Source organism: Periophthalmus magnuspinnatus, chromosome 13 (assembly GCF_009829125.3).
Source record: "Periophthalmus magnuspinnatus isolate fPerMag1 chromosome 13, fPerMag1.2.pri, whole genome shotgun sequence".
NCBI classification, from domain to species: domain Eukaryota; kingdom Metazoa; phylum Chordata; class Actinopteri; order Gobiiformes; family Gobiidae; genus Periophthalmus; species Periophthalmus magnuspinnatus.
In genome coordinates, this window is record NC_047138.1 from 20,784,746 (window position 1) to 20,796,868 (window position 12,123).

The following is a 12,123-nucleotide window of genomic DNA, read 5'->3' on the forward strand; positions in this document are numbered from 1 at the left end:
ACTTCGTCAACACTGCAGTGAAAGCATGTACAATGCTAGCGACATGCTACGAGTGCAGTCTCCCTCTCCACTCTTCTGTGAAGATAATCAGGCTCCGCTCAGATAAGACCCCTGTCGCATCCATCCTTCAGTGTCTCATCTATCCGTAGCAGAGTGGTTAGCCTTGTAACAGCTTCCCCCTGTTTACCAGTGATCAATACACGCTCACTTAGAACACTCCTAATCAGCACTCTGTAATTACGCGGGCTTCCCCTCCGACTTCAAACCCTTATCTCATGCTTGTTAAGCATAGAAAAGAGGCGCCGAGTATCTCCGAGTGCGGGGGTGGGGGGGGACAGGTGCGAGAAGAAAAGCGCAGGTGTGCCGGGCAGGTGACAGCGGACGATTCATGGAACTTTTGTGCATTTGAATGTGTGTGGAGGTATGACAGGTGCAGCAGGCGCAATGGAATTTAACCCCCACATGACAGGAGCAGAAGACAGGAGTGATATGGGGCCCTTACAATAAAAGAGGAGATGAAACAAAGCCACAGAAGTAGAATTATAAATCATATGCAAAGGTTCTTTATAGAAGTGGTTGGGGGAAAAAAGTCTTTACATCTTCAGATATTTGAACCCAAGCCAATAGTCATAAAGTTGAACAGCAGACATCAAATACGAACTCAGTCAGTGAATTAGTACTGGAAAAGTCGAAACATTTCATCCCAAATGTGTCGTAGTAAAAATATTCAGATATACGACATATTTTCAAATGTACAAAACAATTAGAAAGAATGAGTTTACATTTGTGCCAACAAGCAAATTATAATTCCTCTGTGACTTTTCCTTCCTTTAATGTTGAAACTCATTTATACCACTGACACACTAACTCTTAAGAAGAATCATCCTCAAAAAGCATGTTTATTGTAGTACAAAAAAAAAGACAAAATGACGTCCACTGCTACAGAGAAAAAGTACCATGATAAATACTGACCCCCAAAAAGTATAGTTTCATCTGTCATGTACTGAACACTGACTCCATACAGTCATTATCGTGACAGGCATATACAATGCTTTGCCTACAATGTTCCAGGGTAATGTATTACATTTGTTTACCAACAGGTTACAGGTCAGATCTGTGGAGATGCAAGCCCACTCACAGTGTTAATTCATGACTTAGGTTTTTATTAAAAAAAATAAAAATACAAATAAAAATTACAAAAATAAATAAAAAAAAACCAAACAAACTTATATATCATATATATAATCATATATAAGTCATATATCTCCATAGAGAACTTAACTTTTAACTTTTAACTTAACTTTTAACTTAACTTTTTTTGTGGCACACACACAACAAAAGCTATTAAAAAAAAAAATCACAATCTCATACAAGAAATAATTTGTTAACAGTGGACTATAAGTTCTCTGGGGTAGAGTTTGCCACTTGCTTCTCACCATAGAGTAGTCATTGCTTTGTCTAGAACATTCCTCAAGTTACAGGCAAGATCTATGATAAGATGACTCTGCTCACAAAAAGAATTTATGTATTTTTATGTGCATTTTTTGAGGGTTGGTTGGGGTTGGAGATTTAACCAATTTGTTTCCTCAATCCTGGTTCACTTCCTCTCACCATTGCCTCCTAAGTCCTCATCTCTCTCCTCATTCTCACTCGTTGCTGCAGATCTTAACACATGTCTAAACAGTGAATGTGGAGATAAAGTGCTTTTTTATTTATTTTTATATATATTTTTTTAATTTATTTACATTTTGGTCTTCTTCCCTCTCTCTCTATATATTTTTTTTAAAACAGTTCAAGAGACTTTGTGCCTTTAACAAGGATTGTTATATAAGCAAAAAACTAACAAAATTATTCATAATTAAGAATTAATGTGAAAGAAAGTAATTGAATTATTCTTATTTTATTTTATTACCATAAAAGCAAAAGGTTGTTCAGGCAAATGACACGACGTTCCCGCTTCACCGCAGTTAAATGCTGCTAACCCGTGTGGAACAATCACATTTGGTCCATGCCTCTCTCGCTCTCTCTCTCTATCCCTGCCGCTCTTCTCTCCCTCCCTCAATCCCTCCCCTTTCTCTCTATCTCTCTCTCTCCTTCCCTCTCTCTCTTTCTCCTTCCCTGACCTCGGCCTGTCTCGTCACTTAGCTGCAGTGTTTAAACGCAGGCTTATGTTCCATTATAGTCAGACTACTTAGCGCACGTTTCATTCACATCAGCTGAACAAGGGCTCTCAGGGGCCCGCTCACGCTGAAGACTGGACACATCTCTGGGAAGACTCCATGAACACTTACTGCTTTAAACAAACACTTTTCTCTACTTAAGTCTGGAAATAAAAATACAGAGACATAAGAGTTTTGCACTGGTTTAAATAACAAAGTACAGTGGTGTGGCTCTATTGGCCGTATTATGAAACATCATAAGCAGTTTTTTCAGTTCATGGATAAATGTTTGTGGATTCTTTTCTCTATGTCCACTACACAAACTATATATGCTTTTTCATAAGTGTAAAGTATATGTAAGTGGCCTGGAATGTTCCATAGTATGACATAATCATACATCTCCATGCAAAGTGTTGTACTGGGGCACACGCTGCTAGCTCAGTCTTTGTTATCTTTGCCTATGTCATCAGATGTGCAATACTCCCTACAATAAAAATAGCCAGACTGGACTGTACTAGACTGGAAAGGACAACACTATTATGATGTGCTGAGGGTTTGTGTCTCAAGGTGCAACTCTCAGGCTACTATAGTGTAATTTACAACATCCATGGAACAGGCAGGTGGCAGGCACCTTCCACCAAAAATGTTACACAGGGCACCTTTATTATTACAAAGTTTTTAGAGTTCTCTTCATGTCTAAACAACAGCCACATAAAACCCCTCTTGGCCTCAGCTGTATTAATTATGTTTGTCATTACTTAAACTACCACATTTTGTTGTAATATTTTAATGTCCTTTTTTTTATCATAACCCTAACTCTCGTACTGACTGCAGTACTATATAAATCATTGTAACTGTCATAACTTTCCTAACAGTGGGGGAACCCTTTGACTTGATGCCTGTCTGCACCTCCACCACAGGGGATGTGACATCACCAGTAGTCCCCTCTCCCCCACTCCAAGACAGCCTGTAGGACATCCCAGAATAACTGCAGGGTCCAGGGGTCATGTCCACTATTGGAGGCATGTATGAGAGTGGGGGTCTCAAACTATGGTGGGGGAGTCACTGGGCTTTTTCATGTTTGCTGACTTAGAATATTGATTAAACTATTACCCCGAAATGGAGTTATTAGAAAAAATCCCATCTTTGGATTGTTATGAGTTAATGTAAAATTTCCACTATTTTTGAAAAGTATTCCGATCAGTACTAATGCTGGTATCGAAACTAGATAATCATTTGAGCAGGTATCGATACTAAAAAAGTCCCATTCACAGGACAGAAATGAACCTTTCCTGAATAGCTTTAGAATATTCTTGAGCTGTATCATAGTAAGTATAAGACCACATACACTAGTATACCCCCATGGACCACTATGTAATCGACCTAGACGACTGAGGGGTTACACAGATATAAGGCCAGGAAATATAAAAGAAAGTACTACCATTTAATGTGTAAAATCACAGTATATTGTCTAAAGAAAGAGGGTTTTTATTACCACTGTGATATCAGAATCAGTATCAAGTCTATTCCTGAGTATCAAAATCAAGATTGAAATTATAGTATTGTGATAACTATCAAACACATTTTCTTTTCACAAACTTAATAGACAGATTTAGGCCATTTAATGCCAAAAATCACATTATATTGTCTAAAGAAAGAGTTATTATTATTATTATTATTATTATTATTATTATTATTATTATTATTATTATTATTATTATTATTATTATGGTATCGGAAATGGTTTTGAGTAGCAAGTATTCCTTTAATATCAACATCAAATTTGACATTTTTGTGCCGTGAAGGTATAGTGAAATTGAAATGCAAAACTTTATAACATCCCAGGCAAAAGAACAGCATTGCCATGGAGACAAGCAGGTATCAGACTCTCCACCAGAAAAGTTACATTGTGAACCTTTAACAACATGATTAATGTGTATTACCTGGAGACTACCATAGAGGTACCCTACATTCCTAAGCCCTGGATACAATTTAATAACTGTATTCCTCTCCTTACAGCTGCTTCTTTTTGATTTAGAACTGATTCCTCCTCCTCACCTCCCTTTCAGTCACCGCTGTTACTGAATACATCTCCAAGCTGTTTTTGTGTGGCCCTTAAGGGGGGCCCTTAAGAGCCTAACCCACAGCCCCTCCCTCTCCAAGGGCCCTCACATTAGCCTTAATAAAGAAGAGAGGCCAGGGTGATGGGTGTGGGAGTGGGGGGAGTGGGGGAGGAGGGAGGAAGATGCACTGCGCTCTCAAGTGATGCCTGGAACCAGTGCTTAGCAACCAACCTGTTTGGACAACAACAACAACAACAAAATAAGGGGAAAACATGCCAAAATGTACACTCTAAAAAACAAAGGGGCACTATGTAACTTTTCTGGTAAAGGGTCCCCCGCCTGTTTGTCTCCATGGAAATGTTATTGCTTTGCCAGAAATGTTTCACAGTATAACATTATACTTGCCTTCATGGTCAATACCAGGCCAAGTCACAATCAGATCTGTGGAGTAAGTATTATTTGTGAATTTATGTATTTATCTTTATTATTTATTATTATTATTTTGGAAAAACTGACAAAAAGTGTTTTTCATTTTGTTCCCATCTTCTATTAGCACTGACAATAATGTAGAATGGATTTTATCAAGAAGAAATGGGAGTATACTTCGACATCAGTAAAACACATTTGGGTTTTGAAAATATGACTATACTCAGAGTAACTTCAAGCCTCCCATGACTGTTTTACATGGCACCTATTTGTTTTTGCAAATGAACTCTTCACATATGATTGAATAAAGGCCAGATCTGTGAAACACCTTCTGAAAACGTTCAAGACAGTGCTCACATAATCCAACTATGGCACAACTAAACCAACGAAACACACACACATTGATATGAGTAAAAACAGGAGTAACTGCAATACACTTCCAAAGCCGAGACTTTTCCATTCTTTCAGAGCCATAATTCCAGCTTTTCCAAAGCCTCTGATCCTGGAGTCTGGAGACGTGCAGTGACAGTTGAGAGAGAGAAATTAGGTGGTACAAAGAAAGGCAGAGCAAACAGAGGAGCGCAAACACTGAATCATCACAAACTGCACTACTGCACTATTACCACTACTACTACTACTACTACTATGACTGCTTCTACTACTGCTTCTACCACTACTACTAGTACTGATACTGCTTCTACTACTACTACAGTATTACTTCTACTAGTAGTACAGGCTGGGACTGATACTTATTTTTTTGTGAGATTAAGAGTTACTTCCCTGAACTCAAAGCAATACATTAAAGGGCCCATATTACACTGTTTTCAGATATATGTTATAATGCTGTTTCCTCATCACAAACATACCTGGAGTTGTGTTTTGTTTCATTCACACATGTGAATACAGAAACAGAAACAGGAAGTGCCCCACTGTGTTTTTAAACTCCATACACCTTCACTGAATCATTTGGATGATTTCATCATTTGGAATTGCCACTCTCTATTGAACTAAAGATAAAAGGAGCTGTTAACTTGAAAACTACCCTGACATTGCAAGGTGGAACAGAGCATTTTGAGCACTGGAGATATAGACAGACAAATAATAAAGGGTTACTCAAACGTAAAGCTCACGAGTTAGTTTGCATAATATAGGACCTTTAAAATATCTGACCAAACAAATTAGGCTTCAGACTGCACAGTATTAGACAGAAAAGCAGTGATAAATAAATGCCTAGGAGACAGTGCAAAAATCACACAACTGTTTTAATCCCATGTCGTATATTTATTGTAGCAGAATACAGCACATTTGAATGCAGGTAGTGCAGGGAGTCAGTAAATGTTCAAAGTATTCTTGACATGAGTCTCTGCATACTTTTTACCATTCTGTTGTAGCCAGTGCTGTGTTTTTTGGAGTGGTGTGCTGGGGAAACAGCATTACTGTGCGGGACCGTAACAGGCTTGATAAGCTAATCAGGAAGTGTGTGTCAGTGATGGGTGGGAGGCTGGACTCTGTTGGGGAGCTGGTGGAGAAGAGGATGAGGAGTCTGATGCAGACCATCCTCAACAACAGCAGACACCCGCTGCACGAGACTGTGTCAGCTCAGAGAAGCAGCCACAGTACCAGGCTTCTCTCGCTGCACTGTAGAACTGAGAGGTTCAGTAGATCAGCCATTCCTGCTGCTATAAGACTGTATAACAGCTCTTGTTGATCGGGTGTACTTTATTATCTTATCTTTGTATTCTTTGTGATTTTATACCTGTATGCAATTTGTGCTGTGTCTCTGTTTTGCTGCTGGACAGGTGAATTTCCCTGGCTGGGGATTAATAAAATATCTATCTATCTATCTATCTATCTATCTATCTATCTATCTATCTATCTATCTATCTATCTATCTATCTATCTATCTATCTATCTATCTATCTATCTATCTATCTATCTATCTATCTATCTATCTATCTATCTATCTATCTATCTATCTATCTATCTATCTATCTATCTATCTATCTATCTATCTATCTATCTATCTATCTATCTATCTATCTATCTATCTATCTATCTATCTATCTATCTATCTATCTATCTATCTATCTATCTATCTATCTATCTATCTATCTATCTATCTATCTATCTATCTATCTATCTATCTATCTATCTATCTATCTATCTATCTATCTATCTATCTATCTATCTATCTATCTATCTATCTATCTATCTATCTATCTATCTATCTATCTATCTATCTATCTATCTATCTATCTATCTATCTATCTATCTATCTATCTATCTATCTATCTATCTATCTATCTATCTATCTATCTATCTATCTATCTATCTATCTATCTATCTATCTATCTATCTATCTATCTATCTATCTATCTATCTATCTATCTATCTATCTATCTATCTATCTATCTATCTATCTATCTATCTATCTATCTATCTATCTATCTATCTATCTATCTATCTATCTATCTATCTATCTATCTATCTATCTATCTATCTATCTATCTATCTATCTATCTATCTATCTATCTATCTATCTATCTATCTATCTATCTATCTATCTATCTATCTATCTATCTATCTATCTATCTATCTATCTATCTATCTATCTATCTATCTATCTATCTATCTATCTATCTATCTATCTATCTATCTATCTATCTATCTATCTATCTATCTATCTATCTATCTATCTATCTATCTATCTATCTATCTATCTATCTATTACTGTGTGTGTATGGGAGCAGGCTGCTGAGTGAGAGCAACAAGGAGTGGCCCACACAAAGGGCCCCCATTCACCTGCTACAATGAGGACTGAAATGCTTTGGGACAATCAGGTTTACAATCATTTGCTGAACATAAATATCTGTAGAGCTGTAGCCGACTAAAAACATCCTGCAAATCGAAGGGGGCGTGGCCAAAGCTCTCAAAATTTAAAGTGAGGGGATTACAAACTTCTATAAGGTATTAACTGTAACACATAACGTATTTAGATCACCATGTTACCTTTTATTGTTTTGAAAATTCTATATTCACCCAAAACAACGTATTAACATGTTTTATAAGTGTCCCCTCCCTTTGCTATCAGCACTAAGTCACTCCCCCTTCAGAGCGCTGTCACAACAGAATCAGTGTGCATCCCACTAATGAAACTACTGCACATCAGTTTTGTATTATGTTTTTGAATATTTATGGCGAATTGTCATGGGTGACGTAGGCTTGTGGGCAGAGCATTGAACAAATCTTACAGCTAACCATTAGGAGGGTTTGAATAGGGACCAGGAGAGATCGCCAGATTACTCAAACATGCATGGATGACGTTTAGGCTTTTTTTTTTTTTGATGAGGTAAAAAAGTAAAAAATATATATAATTTTCATAATACCCCCACTTCAATAACTAAGGCCCTAAATATAACTTTATATTTAAAACAAAGAAAGAATAGTCACACCCAAACCGCAGTCTTTTCCTGACAGACGACTGGCTGTAAACCTCTCCTTTAAAACAGCAAAAGTTGTAATCACCATACGGCCCTGTGTCATGTGTCTACACTATACCCCACCCATTCATCACCCATGCCCCCCTTCCCTCCCTCTCTCTCCCGTCCCCCTCCTCACTTTAATTCCACTATTACCAACACTTTGCCTATATGTCAATGGGTCACCGGTAAAAATCACACATAGCTGCTGACTGTGCACACCAGGGTTGTGATTGGAAGAATAGAGAGAATGAGAGGAGAGAGAGGAAGAAGGAGAGGGACAGACAGTGAGAGGAAAGAGAGAGATTAGAGAAAAAGATGAGTTGAGAGGATGAAAGATAGACAGAGAGAATACAAGAGGACAGAATGAGGGAGGGCAAGATACAGAAGGTAGAGAAATAGAGTGAAGAGAGATGAAGAGAGGAGAGAGGAGGGAAGAGAGGGAGAAAGAAAGAGAGGAGGTAGAGAAAAAAAGAAGAGGACCAAAGAGGAGAAAGCGGAAGAGGAGAAATAAAGGGAAGAGGAGAGAAAGAGAGAGACAAAAGAGGAAAGAGAAACAGAGAGGGGCCCTTAAGTAAAGAGAAAGAGAAAAGATATAGGAGAAGAGGAAGAGAGAGAGGGGAGGTGGAAAAGGGGAGAAGAGGACAGACAGCACAAGAGAGAGAGAAGAGAGTGAGAGAAAGCAAGAGAAAAGAGGTAGGGAAAGAGCAAGAGAATGGGAGAGAGAGAAGAGGAGAGAAAGACAGAGAGGAGGTACAGAAAGAGAGAGAAAAGCACAGAGAGAGAAAATAGAAGAGATGAGGTAGATGAAGAGAGAGAGAAAGGAAAGACAGAATGAAAGAGAGAAGAGGGGAGAGAGAAAGGAGGAGGAGGGGTAGAAGAAATGACAAGCTACTCTGCCGCTGAGATGATTATGATGAAAAATGCATAAGGTGAATGTGAGGTGGAAGAAGGGCTCTGTCCGAGAGCACAGGGTTAAACCTGCTGCTGGTACAGAAGGAGGTGGAAGCAGGGCTCTGTCCGTGAGCACAGGGTTAAACCTGCTGCTGATACAGACACTACTGCAGCTTCACTACATTGATGCTATGATAATCTCTCACACACATAAGAGAAGCCTATATTTAGTTTGTTCAATGCGCACCTCATGGATATATATATATATATATATATATATATATATATATATATATATATATATATATATATATATATATATATATATATATATATATATGGATATATGTCTTCACCAAGGCCACATGAGCACAAAGGGTTAACACAATACCACAATACGCCTAACCAAACGTGCAGTATTACAGTGTATGGCTAGTATTGTTCACAAATATTCCTTCAAAATATATACGTATCGTATCAGCACATATTTTAGTAGTAGTAGTAGTAGTAGTAGTAGTAGTAGTAGTAGTAATAATAGTAGTAGTAGTAATAGTAGTAGTACCACACAATATCACAATAAGCCTATCCAAAAGTGCAGTACTACAGTGTATAGCTAATATTGTGCAGAAACACCCATTCAAAATATATAGAAGTATCAGCATATATTTGTAATACTGTAATGCAATAGTAGCAGAAGTAGCAACAGCAGTGGCAGTAATAGTAGTAACAGTAGTTGTATTTGTAGTAGTAGAAGTAGTAGTAGTAGTAGTACCACACAGTACCACAATAAGTCTGACCAGAAGTGCAGAACCTTTTACCATATATGTCAATCATAGTTCACAAATATTCATTCAAAATATGGAAGTATCAGCACATATTTGCAATATTGTAATGTAATAGTAGTAGTAGTAGTAGTAGTAGCAGCAGCAGCAGCACAATATAACAATAAGCCTATCCAGAAGTGCTGTATTATTCACGGTATAGCCTATAGCTACCACTGTTCAGATGTCTTCATTTACAATTCATGGTATAAGTATGAGCAATCACACAATAAAGTCGAAATTGTAAAACTGAAAAATGAAAATCAAATTAAAATCAACAGAATTCATAAAAAAAAATAGCAAACCTGCCAATTCCAAAATGTCTCCAAAATCTGTCAATTTGCTATTCAAGTTTAAGGGCGTGAGTTCCATTATGTGAAACGAAGGCGCAATCAAGCACGTGCCATCTTTTCATGCAGCCAGAATCTGAATTTTGTAAAGAAATTTTCTAGAATCTAAATGACAAAATCTCCCAAATACTAATTATTTCATTAAAACATTTTTCGTTGGATCCCTGCATAGTCTCTGAGCCCGTGCACAGTCCAGTCTTAATGAGAGCCAATCTGTTGAAACCAATTACGATGCGAAAGATGAGTTTTGAAATATGCACAGAACTGCTTCCAAAACAATAACCACTCATTTTGATCATTTGAGCGTAACATTAACCATGTAATGCTTCGAGATGTTTATGAATTCTCTGCACTTATAAATATAGCCCGTATTAATCTGTCACAGTCTATCCAGCTATGCGTCAAACTACCAAGACGCAATACACTGCACATGGAACGCTTAAAACTGTTTCAAAAGTTATCCAAAGCTACGTAAAACAGACGACTTACCATCCACTCGTAAACTCAGTAATCCCGTAACGAGCACGAACGCCAGCGGACTCATCCTCGCATATTAAACATCCACCGTGCGTAAAACAGTAAAATCCACAAGTTATGCGCTAAAAATATCCCACAAATCAGTTCGGTTCCGTGAAAGGAGCAGGTTGGTCCAAGTCACTTCCCAAATCCAGTTTCAGAATTCCCCAAAAGTGTTAAGATCCATGGAGCAGCGGCGCGCCCCGGAGCTGTGCCTGCCTACTCCGACTTCAGAGCTCGCCCGTCGGCTCTGACCTCGGCTCGCTCCGGGAGTTCATCCGCAGATCACCGGGATCACCTACAACAACAACGCCGCCTCCAGTGTCACAACCCCGTGTACTTCGCAGCAGCTCCGCATCGGTACACCACCAGTGAACCTCCCTCGGGCGCTCCTGGCTTCTTCCTCCCCGCGCTCCTCCACTCACGCTGGAGCTGACACCTCTTCAATCTCCGCTGCTTCTCCGCGCTTCATTCAACGCAATCGCTCACTGTCCAAACTCGCATCTCTAGCCTGTTTCCAAAAGTTGTCGTTTCTTAAATGGGATTGTTTAAGTCTTTCATGCGTAAAAGCGAGACACGGAGCGAAGTCAAGTTACAAGTCGAGTCAACATTCTCCACCGCTGCGAGATTTGGTGAGGGAGGACCTGGGAGGCTGGTGAGTCGGTTGGTTGGTTGGTTGGGTGGCTCGGAGGAAGTGCTATCGCTGCCGCTGTTGGAGTCACAGCGCACGCTCCACACGCACGGGAGACACTTGTGCGCCGCGGGGAGCAGTAGGAGAGTAGAGGGGAGGGGAAGAAGGAGAGCAGGGAGAGGCGAAGGGACAAGCGGTAGGGGGAATAAACAGTAGCTCCGAACCAAGGAAGGTACAATGCGCAATTACGCACCGGTACAGTGGCCTTTTATACGGGGGATATGTTTAAAATATGGGGCAATTATGAATGTTTTGGTTCATATTTGCATTTGAGAAAGTGACCGGCCGGTCGGTCTCAATGTACACATGCAATTTCCACTCATTTTGAATCTAAATTAGGCGGAAAAAAAAGACATTATTAGGTGGACCTCATTGGAGGCATTCTCAAAAAAGAAAAGATAACATTTTTGGTAGCCCTAGAAAATTGTTTTTCTAGCAGTAGTCACAGTAGTAGCAGTCAAAGCTCAGCAGTTAGTTTGTGTCTATAATGAGCCATACAAATTCATACTTTTAACCTTCTTCAGCTACAGAAACAATGTCTCTGTCTGCTCTCATCTGTATGGAGCAGACAATAGAACGCTGCCATATAATTTTGACACTCAGCAAGGGATAAAAGAAACAACAAATTTCTTATGCAAAATCTAGTCTACTGTTGAAACCTTTTTCTCAAGTGCCGAGGGGTTAACTTCTAATATTTACAATCAAATATATGCTTTTATATGCT

General features: G+C 38.9%; 1 protein-coding gene across 1 annotated transcript in view; it reads right to left on the reverse strand.

The window, feature by feature from the left end:
- Positions 1-11,332, reverse strand: part of robo2 (roundabout, axon guidance receptor, homolog 2 (Drosophila)) — a 368,275-nt gene extending 356,943 nt beyond the window's left edge. Inside the window, exon 1 of the mRNA XM_055226050.1 lies at positions 10,682-11,332. Within this exon, the coding sequence (XP_055082025.1) occupies positions 10,682-10,736 (55 nt within the window). The 5' untranslated portion in view covers positions 10,737-11,332. The remainder of the gene's footprint in view (positions 1-10,681) is intronic.
- Between the last annotated feature and the right edge of the window lie 791 nt (positions 11,333-12,123).